Below are 19816 nucleotides of genomic sequence, written 5' to 3'. Positions count from 1 at the left end.
GGCCTCCTAGCCGGAGCTTCGTTGGGCGAGGCCGCTGGAGCTGTTTATAGTCCCTGGTAGGGGACGCGGGGCGTGCGCTTGGGGAACCTGCGAGCGTCCGGTCTGGGTCGCCGGCATGGATCTGGTTTTAAATCGTGCGGACTACGTGCAGGTATATGCGAGGATGCGTTCCTTGGCTGAGGTGGCTGCGGGATGGGGGCACCGGGAGCTGCTACCCTCCTTGCGGGCGGCTCGGGCGGGTCTGTGAGGAGCTTTCTGGAGGTGGGAAGGGCAGCACACACCCCGATGGTCTGGCGCTCGCCTCATCCTCACGGCATCCCGCCGCTTTGCTTTCCCCTCGGCCCTGCCCCTGCCCTTGTGCTCTGGCTGCAGCTGCCTTGGGGTCCCTAACTGTCTCCTTTCCCGCCAGCCAGATAACTGTTTCTCACCGTGAGCTAAAAGCCATGACAGCCATTGATGGAGTGTTTGCGCTAAGAGCTAAGCGTGTATAAATATTTACTCCTCCTGATGACCACCCAGGGGCTCCCGAAAGGATAATAATTCTTGTCATTGGTGGAGTTGCTATGTGGATTAAAGGCGTGAACTCCAGACCTCTTTGCTTCTGTTACACTATCGTGCCTTTTAGGATTTGTCTCAGCCCTAGAATTACCTTTCCCGATTCCCTGACTTCTTCGTTTTCATCCGTGTCCTGTTGTAGCTATTGGTGCGAATTTTCCTTGGGAGTTAGGCTAGGTATTTCTGCTTTTAATATCTTCTGTATCCAGTCACCGCATGCTCTGTTTTCACATCCCAAATCTCTCTTGGATCTGTCTCATTTTCTCCATCCCCTTTATTCTGAGTTCAATCTGGTCTTCCCTTGGGTAATTAGCAAAGCTGCATAATTGTGCTCAGAGCCTCCAGCTTCACCTCCATGGCACTTAGCAGATGGATATTTCAAAACCCAAATCTTAACAGATTAAACTGCACTACCACTCACTGGAATGCCGAATAAAACCATATTTGCATTCATTCAGTATGCATCGTTTTCCCTAGCCTCCTCCCCCAACTGTTGACCAACAAATGTTGACATTTCTCTGCTGGACAAAAAAAAAAAAAAAATGCAGTTGGGCCCTGTGCTGTAGCCAAGAAGCTAAAATCCTCGCCTTGAACGTGTCAGGATCCCATATGGGCACCAGTTCTAATCCCGGTGGCCCACTTCCCATCCAGATCCCTGCTGGTGGCCTGGGAAAGCAATGGAGGACACCCAAAGCCCTGACACCCTGCACCCATGTGGGGACCCGGAGGAGGCTCCCTGCTTCAAATTGGCTTAGCTCCGGCCTTTGCGGATGTTTGGGGGAGTGAATCAGTGGATGGAAGATCTCCCTCTATCTCTCCTTCTCTAAGTTCCCCCGCCCCATCAAAAACCTTTATATCTCTTGTAAAATAATCTTCATCATTTGCTCCAGCCAGCAGAGCCAGTAACGTTGACCGGGAGAGGGTCTGGGGATAAAGCACCAACAGGAGACCAGTGATGGTGGAAGTCTCTGCGAAGCCTTGCTTTACTGCTCCTTCACCTCTCCTTATATACTCTTCCCCCCACATCCTCATTTAGCAGGATATTGGATACAGATGAGTCCAATTAGTCTAGGTGTTTTTAGCCACAAGCCCAGTTCCTGTTCCTGCCCAGGTTAACAAGCACTATTCAACTCCTTAGCCCACAACAGGTCCCCCTTTTTTTTTGTTTTAAAGCAGACGTGAATGTGCCTGTCTTAGGTTGTGGACTCTCAGGTTATCAGCCTTACCTGTCATCGGGAATCTCCATAGCATGACGGAGTCCCTGTCTTAGGTTGGTCAGTGCCCGGTCCATCTTACCTGTCACTGGCTGCCATTCAATGCGATATCTGCTGCAGCTGCACAAACCATACTTGGGGAAGCGGGTAACCCTGTTCCATGGCTAGGAGTATCTTTAGCTTGGTAGCAATGAGTAGACAGCAGTTCCCGGGCTTGGGAAACATTTTCACTTGTATAGGTGTTACATACATAAAGACATTTGAGGCGGAACAAGAGGCCCTGACCATATCTGCTGCTCCTCTGCCAACACATCAACTGCTGTTACAACATAAGCATGCCCACCTGCATGTGTTCATCTATACAGTTCTGTTGTTCCATAGCTCAGGCAGTCAGTTATGCAAGCTTGTTCATGGGCTTAGTGGTCACTGTAGGATGTCCTAAGGTCACTGCTGCTGTACTGGCTACGATGGTCACTGTTATGCCGAAGTCTGTTTTGCGCTGTATTAGGCCAACAGAGGCCTTTCCGTTAGCCCTGTCAGGCACAGGCAGGATTCCAGGCCATTCCAACATGCTGTTAGGGGGCAGCTGACCTCGGTGCAATTCACTTCAGAGACGTTTTCTGTATGTAAGAGAGAAAAACGGGATAACACAGGCAGACACGGGCTTTAAATTCAAGGAGCTGAGGTTCACCCACATGAGCAAGTTCTCAAGTCCAGAGGAGTGATAGAACTAATAAATTCCATAGCAATAACTGCATCCCTGAAGAAGGGAAAAGAGGGGGGCATGTCAGCGCATGTCCATACCCCACAAGCTGCCACATAGAAAAGGTGGGTGTTTTCTCCGTGGTAATAACAGGGGAATGATAAGAAAAAGTACGGGTTAGAAATTTTTAAGGGGAGGGCCAGATCCCCAACAGCTGGGGTCACACACTAGGCAGTCTGGTAGTCTGATTTAAGGAGAAACTGGCAAGAAATATCCGGACCTCGGTGCTCATAGGAAGAAGACAAAAAGGAGGGGTGCTTAACAATGACCCAGTTTACATGCTTGTCCTGTCGACCTTCCGACACAAATGCCATCACCATGGCCAGTACCCGAGCTTTCACAAGACTCCGCAGCAGGAGCTTGCCAGACAAGCCGCTCAGGAATCCACCTCGGGCCATTTTCGTTTTCTGGGAAAACACAAACTGATCCTCGCCCCCATATGAGGATGGTATCTGGGCCTTGCCACTGACCAGTCAAGGGATCCTTCCACATCATGTAACCCTTCTGCTTCTGAGACGGATTCCAATGACGATCTGCAGCAGACCATCCTTCAGCATCCAATTTAGAAAAATTAAGATAAATGATACAAGGTTCAAATGATCTTGGAAAATGCTATACTCCCCCTTTTCTGTTTTAATAAGATAATCCTAAATAGTATGGTTGGTACGTTCCACAATACCTTGTCCTTGAGGATTATAAGCGATGCCTATAATTAGTTGTATATGGTGGGAGGCAGCAAAATCAGAAAACTTACTGCTGATATAGGGGCCATTATCAGTTTCGATAACTTTGGGAGTTCCCAAGATGGAAAAACATGCATAGCAATAGGCTAGAGTGTGCCTGACTTGTTCCCCTGTCTGGAAGAGTCTGGAATAAATCCAGAGCAAGTATCGACAGTAACGTACATACTTTAGCATCCCAAACTCTGGGATATGTGTCACATCCATTTGCAAATAGTCTTAATATAATTCAATCAACCTGATTAGCCGTCTCCACAAAATAGGAGATAAATCTGTTAGCATTCTTAAGGCCTCGTAAGAATACCAATGGAAGCCCTAGAATTTGAAATTTTTGAATTCTTGGATGCCTTTTTAAACATGGCTAAAAACATCTGGACTATGGAAATTTTGGGGAGGTTTAATACAGTTCAGAAAAAGTTGAAATTCCAAATAATTAAACAGAGAAATAAGTTGTATTTTGTCTGGGGCTGTAGCTAATCTTGCTTCAACTGAAGGGAGAGACGCTGAAGTTGCTGCTGTAAATCTTTCACAACTGCACTCAGATTTAATGGTGCCAATGGCATAGGCAACACATAGGGCTCTATTCCCGGCCAAAAGAGATTTTTGCTTGGCACACGTTCTGTGGGCACGTGCTCTACGGGTGGAGGATCCTCGAAAGACTCACTTCCATGCTCTTCCCCTTGCTGTTCCTCAGAAGAGGACTGCGAATCTTCTTCGCACAGTTTTTCCAGACTTTGGTCTGGGGTTCTTTTTCCTTTTTATCTTGGTTTGGGGTCCCCTCTGTCTTCTTACTCTGGTTCGGGGTTCTTTCTTTCTTACCCTGGTTTGCAGTTCCCCTCTTCTTTTTACGGATAATCTTTCTAGGAAGGGTTGCACCACCACTTGAGGGGATGACAAAGCATTTTTTTTTACCAAGTGCCAGAGGAAAAAGGTTGCTACAAAGAGAGCAAACCATGGGAATACATCGCAGACAGTTTGAACAAACTTCTGCGAGGCCTTAAGCTTAGCATCAGCGCCTTGTGGCTGGAGCAGATCTCGGATTCCCTTAATCATCTGCACGTTACCGAGTTCCTGCCCCATGATAAATTTTACTTATGCCCCTGCAAAATTTTTAAACTTGCCTCCGGATTTCCGGGGTCCCTCAGATTGTCCCTCCTGCCCCAGGATGCAGAGAAGGTCTGGGAATGAAATCATTAATGCCCCTCCAGAGTCCAGGGGTCCCTCAGATGGTCCCTTGTGCCCTAGGACTGGGAGAGGGTCTGGGGATGAAATTACTTATGCCCCTGCAAAATTTTTAAATTCTGAACTTAACTTCATAGGTCCAGGGGTCCCTCAGATTGTCCCTCTTGCCGTGCCCCGTGTTAGGTACCATTTGCTCCGGCCAGCAGAGCCAGTAATGTGGACATGGAGAGGGTCTAGGGATGAAGCACCAACAGAAGACCAGTGATGATAGAAGTCTCTAAGAAGTGTCTCGCTTTACTGCTCCTTCACCTCTCCTTATATACTCTTCCCCCGATGTCCTCATTTAGCAGGATATTGGATACAGATGAGTCCAATTAGTCTAGGTGTTTTTAGCCACAAGCCCAGTTCCTGTTCCTGCTCAGACCAACGAGCACTAATCAACTCCTTAGCCCACAACAATCGTTAGGTTAGGTTTCATTGCCTAGAACAGGCCTGATATCTTGGCAGAAATTTCTTTGTTGCATTTTTGGGAACTATAATCTACTTTCCGAAGATTTTAAATCACTTTACAAAAAACCTTCAGCAACTCTGTGAGGTTGGGAAAGAAGGTTTCTAATTTTTTTCTTAATGAAATACTTTACCAGTATGTCATAAATTACTTTGGCTTGAGACATGGTGTACGTTTTACTATTTTTGGTGATTTCCTATGTTCCTTAGTAACATATTTCATTTGGAAATAAGTTCATTGCTGATGTTAGCCGTTATATCATCAATTTCAGTGATAAAAAGGCTACGCCCTGAATCTCATGGTCCATTTAGTCTCTGGTATCATAGTTTTAAATTACAGCATAGCAGAAGACGTACGTGCCTTGATTGGCTGGTGTGTTTCTTTAGGTGGGAGTGACCTCTCAGAAGACTATGAAGCTACTGCCTGCTACAAGACATCGAGCTACACAAAAGGTACGGTGGAGATACTGATTTCTTTGCTTCTCATTTGCTCCCACAGAAGATAGGTTCCTAATACTTTCTTATTGGTAAATTATACTTTAAAAAATGTTAATGTAGAAATAGTTAAATGATTAATTTGAGCAGAAATTAGAATCCAAGGGAGTTTTCTAAACATGAATTCTCATAGTAGATAACGTAAAAGAGCTTGCTGAAGCTTATTCAGTAGAGAAGGGAAGTTCAGTGAAGCATTTAAGGCATCCCACGTTGGAGTGCCTGGCTTTGAGTTCCAGTTCTGTTGCCAATGAATATCATGCAAAGCAAAGGTGATCAGCTTCCTGCCATGTAGGTTTCAAACCTGCACTTTATCTCCTCTCCTGGCTTTGATTCAGCTCAGCTATGCTTGCATTTGGGGCATGAATAACAGATGGGAACTTTGTCTTTGTTTCTTCCTGCTCTGTCTTTCTGCCTCTCAAATAAAAACAAATAAAGCCCCATATAGCATGTGGTTATTTTGTGTGTACTAGATTGTATATATAAAGAAATACTTAACAGAAATAGAGAAAATGCTTACCTAAACTTTCTAATAATTTTTAAAGATTTATTTATTTTTTAATGATTTACTTATTTTATGAATGTATTTAAAAATACATCTTTAAATGTAGAGTTTACATAAAGAGAAGAGATAGAGAAGGTCTTCCATCCAATAGTTACTCCTTAAATAGCTGCAATGACCAGAACTTAGGTAATCCAAAGCTGGAAGCCAGTAGCTTATTCTGGGGCTGCCATGTGGATGTCTGGGCCACAAGCTTGAGCCTGCCTCTTCTGCTTTCCCAGGCCACAAGCAAAGAGCAACTGGATGGGAACTTGTACCCATATGGGATACCAGCACTACAGGCAGAGAATTAGCCTGTGTGCCACCATGCTGGCCCCACAACTGTATTTTTCAAAACAGAATTTGGTGTTTCATTTTTGACAATTCTTTAAAATCTGATATAACCGAAGAAAGATAGATTCCTATAGCTGTTTTCTGCATTCCTGATGTTGTTTTGGTTAAAATATAAAGAAAATCCAACTTGAATAGTTGGAAATAATTGAAAATTGAGATGTGTATTGAAGTAGTTTTTCTAAATAATTCCTATTTGATGCTACCTAAACTTGATATATAGTAATTATAGCATGAAATCTGAAACTGTATTTATGAAATTTTATGCTTTGGTACATTAAAATCATTCATTTATCTTTTTTATTTTATGGTTTCATAACATCCAATAATACTTGGGATTGTTAAGTAATTGTTTTGTATAACTTCTAATGTTGATATATTATAAAATATTAAACACATTGTAAACATCACTACCAATGTCATCAGAAAAGTTAAATGTTTCAAAGCTGTCAAGCTTACAATGGCAAGTGTATGTATTCATTTGAAAGCTCAAACTTTTTTTCTTAAGATTTATTTGTTTATTTGAAAGCAGAGTTACATAAAGGGAGAGGTGGGGAAGAGAGGGATCTTCCATCCCCTGGTTCACTCCCCAAGTGACTGCAATGGCTGGGCCAAGCTGAAACCAGGAGCCAGGAGTTTCATGCAGATTGTTCATGGAGTGGCAGGGACGTGTGTTTGGACCATCTCTCCTGCTCTCCTGGGCCCTTAGCTGGGAGCTGGATCAGAAGTAGAGCAGCTGGGATTTGAACTTTTGTTCAAATGGGATGCCAGTGTCTCAGGAGGCAACTAGTGTACCACAATGCCAACATGAGAAAGTTCAGTGCTTGTCACGCCTAACAAATAATGTTAGCTGTCTCCCTTTAAAACAACAGATTCGCTTCTTTGCGTTTTAAGAAAATGTCTGCTATATGCCAAATGTTAATATTTCTATAATTCTCCATAATTATATATAATGTTAATTTTTCCATGTTATATTTTCTATAATGTTAATAATTCTGTATTTTCCCAAGATAGTGTGTCTTGAAAAAAGCAGGTAGTTAATCTCATAACTGAGTAATTATATAATTGCTTTTTCTTATAACCACTTCAGTTTTTATTGGAAGTATTTTATGCATTGTTACACTACATATTAAAAAGACATTTAATCAAGAGTTACACTACATAATACTCCTATTTTGCTACACTACATATTAAAAAGACATTTAATCAAAAGTTACACTACATAATACTCCTATTTTGCTACACTACATATTAAAAAGACATTTAATCAAGAGTTCACATTTAATAAAATTAGTAACTTATTTCATTAATAATATTCTTATGAGAACCTGGTTATTTTTCTCTGCTATAAAATAATAGTGAAAATTACAAGTGATCTGCTTATACTTTGATGTCATTGCTGAATCTTATCAGACTGCTTATGCACCCTTGTTGCAACCATTAAAAAAGGGCAATAAAAGTAGTTTTGATTTGGTAGATCCCCTAAAATATTCTGATTTCTCCAGAATTCCAGGAGTCTCACTTTGGGGATTCCTATTAATAAATTACTATATTAAAATTATTGGGATAATAAACTATCAAAGAATTCAGAATCTTACATAGTTTTATATGTTTTTGTCTGAAAGTAAATTTCTGTCAATGCCATTGATCTAAGTGTCACCTACGAATGTGGCCTTATCCTTGGGAGATGATCCACAGCTTATGTTACAAAAAGGACTTTTGGTTCCCCAGGCAAGTTTAAAATTAGTGGTTCTGGAATATGCTCTGTGTGATATAAACCTTTTGATTCTTGAGATTTATTTTATATTCTAATACAGGATCAATTTTCAGATGGTTTGTGTGATTGAACCATCTATAATCTAATGAGATGAGCGATTCATTTATTTGTATAGAAACACAATTCCCCTTACATATGTGAGGAGACTTCAAATATGTAAAAGATAAAAATAAAAATTATAATATTTAATTCTCAACATATGTTCCATCAAGTTCAATACATTTTGTAAGCTATGTTGCCAGCCATTTATTTCATGCCGAAAGAATGGATGGTTCTGGGATGTTAACCATGCCAGTGCAGTCTTTATTATCACTATTATTAACTGAAGAAAATGGGTTCCGTTAAAGTTTTTTTTTTTTTTTGAGATTGGGAAACTAAAAGAAGTCAGAAGGAACCAATTAACAATGTGAGGTGGATGCTTAATGATTTCCCACCGAGAGCTCTCAAATATTGTCCTGGTTTGATGAAAAAAGTAAGCAGAAAATTGTGATAGTGAGTTTCCTAGTGAAGCTCTTTTGGGTTTTCTTTTTTAAAGATTTATTTTTATTATTTTTTCATTGGAAAGGCGGATATACAGAGAGGAGAGACAGAGAGGAAGATCTTCCGTCCAATGATTCACTCCCCAAGTGAGCACAAAGGCCGATGCTATGCCAATCCAAAGCCAGGAGACTCTTTCCTGGTCTCCCATGCGGGTGCAGGGTCCCAAAGCCTTGGGCCGTCCTCGACTGCTTTCCCAGGCCACAGGCAGGGAGCTGGAAGGGAAGTGGGGCTGCTGGGATAGAACCGGCGTCCATATGGGATCCCGGGCATGCAAGGTGAGGACCTTAACCACTTGCGCCACCACGCTGGGCCCTTTTGGGTATTTTTATGCGAAAACTTATAACTATTTTTTTTCGGAATGTTCTCCTAATAAGTTCATTTTTTGGCCTTCCAAGAAGTCAACAAAATTCCTTGAGGCTTTAAAAAAAATGTTACCATGATCTTTGTCCTCTTTTGCTTTTATTGGACGACTTCTACCTCTTCGTGGAGCCGTTGCTTTGATTATGCTTTGTTTCAGGCTTGTCCCAGTAACATCGTGTGTTATCTCCTGGTCCAGTTCTCTGGCAGTCATTTATTACAGTGAAGGCTGCATTCTTGACTGCAGCTGCTCTGGGCACAAAAGTTTGGGCATGCATCCAGCAGAATGTTTGCTATACATTAATTTTCAGTAATAATTGTATGAACTGAACCAATTAAAAATCTATAGTGCTTGCTCTAGTTTCTAATACCAATTGTTGATCTTTTCAATTTGAGCACCAATAAGGTACTTTTTTCCTTGGAAATTGGATGGCCTGCTGCCATATGCTTCATTCTCTGTGTTGTCTGGTTCCTTCTTAAATCATTCATCTGTAGGTTGTTGATTTCTTTGGGAGTGTTTCTCCATAAACCCTTTATAAGACATAAATGCTTTCACCATTCTTCCACCCAAGCTTCATCAAGGAGCTTGATAATTTTTTGGGGGGGGGCTTTAGTTTAGTAGAATTCATTTTGCTCTGATGGAATGCCTTTTCAGACTGGTTCCTGTAAGATATGTTATGATAAATAGTTTATCTTGATGCAAGAAAGTTTGACATCTATGCATAGTGTTGACATGAAATATATTTTTCCATGAGCTTTTTGAGAGTCCCCCAGCTATACAAACACACAAATGTATGTGTTGGATATCAATTGTGGTGTTTTGCATTTTCTTAATAGAACAGATTTTGTATGTTTTGCTGGTACAGTTCCAAAAAGATAGTAACCTTTCCCTCAATCCTCTGCTCCTTTCCCAGTACCCATTTCTTAGTATTTGCACAGACATAATTGTAATCCAGTCTATATTTACCAGCTTAATTTGCCAGTAATCATAGTATTCAATTAGTAAAATAAAAGACTACAAGGCCATATTTCCACTGGAGTATAAACATAGGCAATCATATCCCAAAGTGATACTTCTTTCCTTTTTTTTAAGATCTATGTTTTTTATTGGAAATACAAATTTTTAGAGAACAGACAGAGAGATCTTCCATTTGCTGGTTCACTTGTCAAATGACTCTATTGGCTGGAGCCAAGAAAATCCAACCTGAAGCCAGGACACTCTTCCAGGCCTTCCACGTGGGTGCACGGTTCCAAGGCTTTGGGCCATTGTGTGCTGCCCTCTCAGGCTACAAACAGGAAGCTGGTTAGGAAGTGGAACAGCTGGGACATGAACAAGTGCCCCCATGGGATCCTAGCACTTGTGACAGGGGGATTAGCCAGTTGCACCATTGTATCAGGCCCCAAAGTTATATTTCATTTCTATGCATTTTTTTGTGTGTGTATTCTATATTAGATGCCACATATCAGAGAAAACAGAAAATTTGTCTTTTTGATACTGGCTTATTTTGCTGAGCATAATGATTTCCAATTGTATCCATTCTATTGCAAAAGATAAGATTTATTCCATAGTGTATGTATACCACATTTTCTTAATGAAAGTTTGGATTAATTCTGTGATTTATCTGTTGTGAATTGAGCTGCAATAAATATAAAGTACAAATAGCTCTTGCATACATTGATTTCATTTCCTTTGGGTAAGTTCCCAGGAGAGGTGTGGTTGGATCACATAGCAGATCTAGTTTCAGATCTCTTGGTAATCATGCTGTCATCCTAAATGGCTGCACTACTTTCCAGTCCCTCCAGCAGTGTATTAAAGGACCTTTTCAAACCCCACATCCTTGCCGACATTTGTGATTTTTTCATGGTAGTGATTATAATTGGGATGAAGTGAAACCTCATGTGTTTTTAAAATTTAAAATAACTGGTAATTGTCCCTGTAGTATAGATAGATAGAAAGATAGACAGGTATAGATATCTGTTTTTTAAATTAAGGGTATTAACTTATTTAAAATTTTTTTAAAGTTTTATTTTTATTGGAAAGGCAAATTAACAGAGAGAAGGAAAGACGGAAGGAAAGATCTTTTTGGCTCACTCCGCATGTGGCCCCAATGGCCAGAGCTGAGCTGATCCAAAGCCAGGAGCTTCTTCTCGGTCTCCCCATACTGGTGCAGGGTCCCAAAGCTTTGGGCCATCTCCATTGCCCTCCCAGGCCACAAGCAGAGAGCTGGATGGGAAGTGAAGCATCTGGACACGAATCAGCGATCCTGGTGTGTGTAAGACAAGGATTTAGCCACTAGGCTATCATGTCAGGCCCCTATAGACATCTGCTTAATTATCAATCTCTGAAAAAGAAGTGTTAAAATTTCTGACTTTCCAATGAAAACCAAAATATTAAAAAAAAAATTGTTGAATGACAATTTTCTGTACTTATTCATATGCTGAGCTTTTTCCAATAAAAACGTTTTAGAAGGTTTAGTTAAGAGAAAAATTCACTTTTGCCACTTTAGTTCATATGATCTTCTTACAGTGAACATTGTAAGAACAAAGTTGGAAGGTAAGTTCATGGAAAAATTGATGTAAAAGGCAAACTTATTTTGGTGTAAAATTTTTGAAATCCACATCTGATTTTCTCATAATTTTTTTTAAGATTTGTTTATTTTTATTGGAAAGTTGATATACAGAGAGGAGGAGAGACAGAGAGGAAGATCTTCCATCCGATGATTCACTCCCCAAGTGGCCGCAATGGCTGAAGCTGAGCCAATTCGAAACCAGAAGCCCAGAGCCTTTTCTGTGTCTCCCATGTGGGTGCAGGATCCGAAGGCTTTGGGCCTTTCTCGACTGCTTTCCCAGGCCACAGGCAAGGAGCAGGATAGGAAGCAGGGCTGCTGGGATTAGAACCGGCGCCCATATGGGATCCTGGTGTGTGCAAGGTGAAGACTTTAGCCACTAGGCAATGCACTGGGCCCTCATAATTTTTTTTAATGAGCTTTCTGGAGATGCCTCAATATATATGGATTTTTTTTAAAAAAAGCATCAAAATAGATGTTACTTTCTAATTTCTTTTTTCCAAGAACCTTTTGAACTAGCTCTGTATTGCAATTACTTTCATTTTTGATTCTCCATAGCTTTCTTTTTCGGTCTTTCTTGTTCTTTGAAAGATTAGTTTTGTAGAAATTGCTTTCCTAGATTTTCTAATAGCTCTGCTTTTAAAACTGTAATTTACTTATTGAGAATCTTGCTTTTCTCATAAAGGACATATTGATAATAAGTTTGGATTCTCTTCAATATATTACAGGTGGTTGTTGGAGACCATGATGGGGTAGTTATGTGCTTTGGCATGAAGAAAGGAGAAGCAGTCGTAAGTATAGCTTTTTATCAAGAGAAGAAAAGCTTTTCTAAAAGAGAAATGCCTTACTTATTGAACACCTGTAATGTATGCATTTTTGAAAATGCAGACAAGGGAAAATGGGTTGTAAAGGAGGTAATTTATGAAGGATGAGGCTGCAAGTGGCCTAAGCGCCAGATTTTCTAGACTGTCTAACAAATTACCTAAAACTTCAGGTCTTACAACAGTACATGTCTTTTATTTCATAATTTCTGCGAGTCGGGAGTCTGGGCTTAAGTTTCACATGGCTGCAGTTTAAACGGCAGCTGGCCTGTGTCCCTTCCTAGAACACAGCTGCTCTTTCATAGTCTCATGGTTGTTGGCTGAACTCAGCTCCTTGCTGTTGGAGTCTGAGGCTCCCACTTTTTAGGCTTGGGCTTCTCCCAGCCCTTTGATGTTTCCACATTCCCTTGCCATGTGGCCTCCCACAGTCCTTCACACAACTCGGTAACCTACTTATTGAAAGACAGCAGGAAAATCCTGTCAGTTAGAATGGAGTCTTACATAGCCTAATGAAATCACAGACGTGATTGTCAGGATGCTTGTCACTTCATGCAACTTAATCAAGGAGAGGATTACTATTATGTCACCATATTCACAGATCCATAGTTTGTAAGTGGAGAGTCTGAGTTGGTAATTCTCAGTATTTAATGCACAGTTTGCAAAATTTAAAACGATGAAGAGAGTGAAAATGACCAGAAATCCAGTGTTTCCATTGTTGATGTGTTGTCCTACATATTTTATTCTCTTTATATAAAGTTTAGAGGGTCAGACAAGTACAAATAAGAAAATAGAAGTAGCCAAGAACAGAATTAATGCTAAAAACGAAAGAAATGAGGAGAGATTAATTTTTAATGTTCAGTTTTGAAAGGCAGTTAGAGGGAGAATGAGAGACACAGAGAGAGAGTGATCCTCTGTCTGTTGGTTCACTCCCTAGATGGCTGCAGTGGCTGGAGCTGGGTAGGTTTGAAGCCAGATCAGGGAACTTTGTCTGAGTGTCCCTCATGGGTGGAGGGACCCAAAGGTGAGAGCATTCCTCCACTGCTTCTCCAGGACACCAGCAGGGAGCAGGAATTAGAGTAGCCAGGACATGAATTGGAACCCATATGGGATGCTTTTGCCATGCCACAGGCGGAGTATTCTCCTGCTTTTCTATGGGACTAGCACACCCCCTATTTATTTTAAAGAGGTGATTAAAGTGTGAAAATGTGTCCAGTTGACCTAGTTAAGTAATTTGCTACATAAGCTTTCCTGTAGATGAGAATATTGCTTAAACCAGTGCTTCTTTAATATATCTAGGAACTGTCTGGGAAATCTTGTTAAAATGAAGATTTCAATTCAATAGATATGGAATTAAACTCGAGATTCTCTGTTTTCATCAGTTAGCAATGTTAATGTTGCTGCTTAATGAACCATGCTTACAAATGAGAGTGCAATCTTTACTTATGTCATATTGTATGTAATATATTCCAAAGTTTAAGAATATTCAACAATAAAAAACCCCCAAAACAAAAACAAACCAAAAAACACCATAAAAAACGGAAAAAAAGACCTGAATCGATCTTCAACTAGAGGTGTTTCTATATAGTAGAACTATAGTATTTTATAAATTTAAAATCATAGTTAGTACATTTTAAGGTAAAAGAAAAAGGCTTACAATAAAGAAGCTTGTGTTTTACCTTTTTCTCTCTGAATGCAATGTTCAATGTTTTGCAGGCAGTGTTCAAGACTCTCCCGGGCCTGAAAATTGAGCGGCTGGAGCTAGGAGGGGTTCTTAACACACCGCAGGAGAAAATTTTTGTTGCTGCAGGATCTGAGATTAGAGGCTTCACAAAGAGAGGAAAGCAGTTCCTCTCGTTTGAAACAAACCTCACTGAAAGCATTAAAGCCATGTATGTTTTTTTCTTTTTGCTTTTTATATATGTATTGGTCATATTTTGTATAGATTGTAAAGCAGCTTATGAAGTATTAACATCTAAAAGGTTTTTTTTTTTGAAAATCAAGTTGTTTAAAGTGTTTTGCTAATTAAAATTTACCATAGACTCAAAATGTATTGACTGTTAAAATGTTGTTTTCTGTTTAAAACTTTGTCATAATTATAGCTTACTTCAACTATAATTCATCATGAAGTACTAGAGGATAAAAACATACCTCTAGATATTTAGGTTTATATTCTTTGGCCATCTTTGGGAGTTCTGGTTTTGAGGAAGCAACATATACTAAAAGGCTGGCTATCAAATTTGGTGACTTTCAGGTTAAGTCAGCTAAGACTCTAAGAAAAATAACTCCCTTCATGATTTCCTGGTATGTGAAATTTTTGCAAAATGTTAATGTTTGACTCATGGGGTAAGGGACAGGGCTGTTAGAAAGGGATTTAGAATTCATCTGACTTGCTGTTATTATACCTGCTACTCAGGAGGATCTTTTGGAAGATTAGGATGCTTTGTCCTGTTTCATATTTGCTGATTCAGAGTAATCAAGAATGGGCCTAATGTATTTTTAGAAAACAGTTCTTCATTTGAATCTGAACCAGTAAATTTGCACAAACAGCTAGACCACTACTAGATTAGGAAAGTACAATCTGTAATGCAAAGCCCTCTGTGTAATTCCATAGAGTGCACCGTGACCACCTGCTGTCTGAGCTACACAACTGTGGCTTGAAAAGATTAGATCAAAATTACACAATCGCAGGTGGAAGTACTTTTAAGTGATTTAACAAGAATGTAATATTTTGACATACTCTTTTAGACAGGGCCAAAATACTTGTGAAATACTGAAACTAAATGTTAATTAGCATATCCCTATGTCAGAGAGGTACAGAGACAAAGGTGTGAGGAAAATAAGTCGTTTCCCAGTAATTCTTACATCTTCTTAACCTTAAATATTTTCACTGGAGTGGCAGACGTACATTTAAGAGATCTTTTTTTAAAAAATTTTTTGAAGGTTTATTATCTTAATCTGAACATTAATGTCTCACAGTAAAACAAAAGTTATAATTTCAAAATATTCAGGAAGACAACTATTTTAAAAAAATAATTAATCCTATATATCCTTCCCCACTCAATGCATTGATTTATTCCCCATTCTTGTCAAGAATACTGTTTGCTTTGGCTATCGTAATGCATGTTGACTTCAAAGTGGAATTGCAGAGCATGAAAAAGATACAAAATTGTGTAAGTTGGTAAGAATGATATTATGTGGGGAACGGGCAGGGTTGACGTTTGGCATAGCAGATAAGACACTGGTAGACATGCCTGTGTCCTTCATTAGAGTGTGTGGTTTGAGACCCAGCTCCTCTGTCACCAATGCAGTCTTGTGATAGTACAAAATCTGGGAGAAAGCAGATACTAGTTCCTGCCAACTATATGGGAGACCTGTATTGAGCTCCTCTGGGCTCCTGGCTTTGGCCTCATGCACCACTGGCTGTTGTAGGCTTGCAGGGAATAGATTAGCAGATGCATTTCTCACTGGCTCTAATCCGTTCAAAATAAAATGAAAATAAATAAAAATTTAAAAGATAGTTCAACTTGGATATTAAAAAATGATATTAAGAGGGATATTTAATCACTTGTAGTCACAAAGTAGGACCACTTAATTGAAGAGGAGAAAATCAATGATCATTAAGTTCTGCAAAGAATAATGTAGTATCATGATTTTTTTAGAGAAAAGATTTACTCATTTAACTTGAAAGAGGTACAGAGAGATTTTTCATCCACCTATTTAACTAAGTCAGAACTGAACTGATCTGAAGCCATGACCCAGGAGCTTTTTCTGGGTCTTCCATGTGCATTGGTGCAGGGGCCCTACGACTCGGGCCATCCTCCACTACTTTCCTAGGCTGTTAGCAGGATGCTGAATTAGGAAGTAGAACAGCTGGGACTTAAACTGACGCCCATATGGGATGGCAGCATTGCCGTTGAAGAATTAGCCTGATGCACTACAAGTATGAAGGTATTTCAGGAGGCTTTAAAGTGTGGGAAATCAAAAAAAATCTTGAGGTTCAGTTACTCTCTTTTGGTTTGTGGGGGTAGAAAGTGAGAGATGCATTTGCACTGTAATATAATTTTTGTCAAAAATTTTTGGGCCCCCACCATGTGAAAACATGATTCCTTCTAAGAATTAGAACTTTATTATGATTGTTGCCTAAATTATGTTAAGTATAACAAATTAACTTAATTTTTCAAGATAAATTCTAATGAAATAATTTTCTGTTGTTTATCTTTTAGTTGAAAGTAGATTCATTTCAAATAAATGTTAAAGTTGTTTCATTTCAAATAAACATGTCTAGGTGATTTAACTTGTTAGTAAGAAAGCTAATAGAGAGCTAAAAGCTGTGCAATTTACTGCCTACGCCACTGTTTACTGTTATGTGTTGTTGGGCAAGTTACTTAACATTTTATCATTCACCTGAAAAAGGGATAATAGTGTTCCCTAGTTTAAGGTGATTAAATGAATTAATCCATGTCAGATCACTTAGGACAATGGTTGGCCACATAGAATACATTCAGGATAAGTTTGTGCTATATTGATTTGCTTCAGATAAAGATTTGAATTCCCCTTACTTTTGTTTTGTTTTTTTTTGAGCTCAGTTTTTATTGAATTAGCCCAAGGATTTAAGATCCTTATTTTTAGTTTTCAGTCTATTATAAAAAAAAAAAAAACCTAGACATTAAATAGAGGAAATGAAAAAAAAAAGTCATTCTCTCTATGATGAAATAGTAATAAACAGTTTAAATAGTTTTGGGTTTTATCTTTTTTTTTTTTGAAAGATTCATTTATTTATATGAAAGGTAGACTTAGAGAGATTGATTGAGAAAGAAAGAAAGAGATTGATTGATTTTCCGTGTGCTGGTTCATTCCCCAAATGACTGCGATAGCTATGACTGAATAAGGGTGACATCAGGAGCGAGATCATATCCAGGTCTCCAAGTAGTTGGTTGGCAGGGTCCTAGTCATTTAGACCATTTTCTGTGGCTTTCCCAGGATTGTGAGCATGGAGCTAAATCATATGGTGTATCTGTTTTGAAGGTCGTGGCTTAACTTACTGTGCCACACAGTGGCCTCTAGTTTTGTTTTCATCCGAAAAAAATTCAGGAGTGACCTATGCTCACTTTTTTAAATTCATGTGTGTTAAATTACTATTTTAATGTTCTCAGGCACATATCTGGCTCAGACCTCTTTCTCAGTGCAAGTTACATCTACAACCATTATTGCGACTGCAAAGACCAACATTATTACCTTTCTGCGGACAAAATCAATGATGTCATCTGCCTTCCAGTGGATAGAGTGCCACGTATTACACCAGTATTGGCCTGCCAGGACAGAGTACTCAGAGTTTTACAGGTTGTCATTGTTTGTATTTTATAACTTTATATTACTTAGGTAGATGAATATTGATCAATGTTGTGTACTTGAGATAAATTGCTTTAGTTATGTCTGTTTTAAGTGTGCTACGTAAGTTTTTTTCTGGAAAAACTTTCAATGATTGATAATTTTTAAAAATTTATTATATTTTTGGCGATCTTTACATAGTTAATTAGGGTAAAAAGGTTCAAGGGGATAATTTATTTTTACTTAAAGCAAGTATGTTGAGATCTTTTATAAGTTTTTAGGAGTCATATTTTGAAGGAAAAAACTGCTTTTCCCATCTCCATCTACAATTTCTGAATTTGTACAGTCAGAATGGAATATTCCTAGTCCAAAGAACTTTTCTGAGCTTTTACAGTTGTTTTGTTGGCCTTTTATTTAGCAGAAGTTGTGATTGGCTAGATCAGTTGCTTCCAGTCATTGTTACTAGTCACAGTAGTTAAGACTGTGTCTTCTTGAGTCTGACTCAGTAAAACATACACTCTGTGAAACTTAAAGGCTTTTTTGTAATTTTTTTTCTTTTTTATTAGTATAAAAAAAGACCCTTGAAATTTAAAGGCGAAATGCATATGAAAATGGATTAATTGAGTTAAAAATTAGGCTGATAGTGGTGCGAAGTCTAAGTATGGATTTCATGCCTCTGCAGACCATGTCACTCTGTGAAACTCTATAGAAAGATGGCTGTTTCTTGGCATTTTGTAGAAAGAAACATCCACTAATTCTGTGAGGTTTTTTTCCCGTGTATGGGTAATTAGGTAATTTGGGGGATTCATTCTGTAGATATGAATAATTATTTTTTCCCTAACCTTATCTTTCAAATATGAGTTGTTGCACAGGCTTTTAACCAGAGCTGGAATTAAAAGTAGATTTGACTGAATTCTACGATTCTACTTTTTTGATAAGATGGGATCCATATTGTTAAAAAAAAAAGTGAAAGAAAAAAATTGCCTCCAATAAGAATTAGTGGAAAGAGTTGAAATCTACTTTGTACACTCTTTTTAATCTTTATCTACATTTTATTCAATCTGTTTCTCAAGAGGTTGTATTTTTTAACAGATATTTGTATATGTTATGTTTTTAGAGTTTTATGTATATATCTTTGAGTTTTAAAAATATCTTTAAAACATAAAGCATTGCGGTTTTGAAATGTCATAAAACATGTTAAACATTTAATAGTAAAAATAATAAATAAAATAATAGAATAGTATACTATATTATCTACATTTTTTTTAAGTTATAGTTTATTGAATTTAAAACCCTGGATACTTTTCCCCTGTGAGCGTCGGTACTGCTACCTTAATCTGTAATAGCTTATCAAATACTGTGTATGAAGAGGCTAGCACTACAAGTGGCAAAGCTGGGGAAAACATGTTAAATAAATACTTCGTGAATTTTGGAAATTTCCAAAAGCAAGACCAGAACTTTTCTTAGGAAGCTACTTTGTGTTTGCTTCAAATGTTAAAACTCTTCAATAGATCTTAAAGGGACAGAAGAAATAACTTGTTCCTAAAGAGTTTTGGTAAGATTTACTTATGTCAAGTTTTCAGGCACACAGTATGTTTAAAAATAAAAAGTATTGAAGATGGAAAATATTGTAATTACTTTCTTCTTGGTCTTTATATTTTATATGTATTTTATTTTCAAGGCTATTTACATATGTTTTATAACAGATACAAATTGATAATTATGACTTGCTTTTTTCCAACAGTTTTATGTTTTATTCTAGGTATTAGTAAGCATACTGTATTTTAATATTGATGTTATCTATGTTATTTTCATTTTTAAACTGTTTTAATTTATAAATGTTTCCTCTTTAGGGATCTGATGTGATATATGAAATCGAAATTCCTGGTCCACCAACTGTTTTAGAACTATGTAATGGAAATGGAGGTAATCATAATTTCATTTTTCCAACCAATGGTGTATTGTAAAAATATTAGATGAAACAGAAAATTGTAGAATGAATGAATATAAACTGGAAAAGTAACACATTTTTTTTTGGATAAGTTGTCAGTAATCAGCAATAATTAGTTTTTGAAAATAAA

The 19816-nt window shown here is 38.4% G+C and overlaps 1 protein-coding gene across 1 annotated transcript in view; it reads left to right on the top strand.

Annotated features, from left to right (window-relative positions):
* Window positions 1–19816, top strand: part of BBS7 (Bardet-Biedl syndrome 7) — a 52425-nt gene continuing 32609 nt past the window's right edge. The window contains exons 1-6 of the mRNA XM_040966740.1: window positions 1–151; window positions 5349–5414; window positions 12315–12377; window positions 14121–14296; window positions 17561–17747; window positions 19589–19661. Coding sequence (XP_040822674.1) covers window positions 116–151; window positions 5349–5414; window positions 12315–12377; window positions 14121–14296; window positions 17561–17747; window positions 19589–19661 — 601 coding nt within the window. The 5' untranslated portion in view covers window positions 1–115. The remainder of the gene's footprint in view (window positions 152–5348; window positions 5415–12314; window positions 12378–14120; window positions 14297–17560; window positions 17748–19588; window positions 19662–19816) is intronic.

The sequence above is a fragment of the Ochotona curzoniae genome, unplaced genomic scaffold (assembly GCF_017591425.1).
Source record: "Ochotona curzoniae isolate NIBS_2020 unplaced genomic scaffold, NIBS_Ocur_1.0 scaffold_4506, whole genome shotgun sequence".
In the NCBI taxonomy this organism is placed as follows: domain Eukaryota; kingdom Metazoa; phylum Chordata; class Mammalia; order Lagomorpha; family Ochotonidae; genus Ochotona; species Ochotona curzoniae.
Note: the sequence above shows the minus strand (reverse complement) of the source record. Positions and strands in the feature narration are given on the sequence as shown.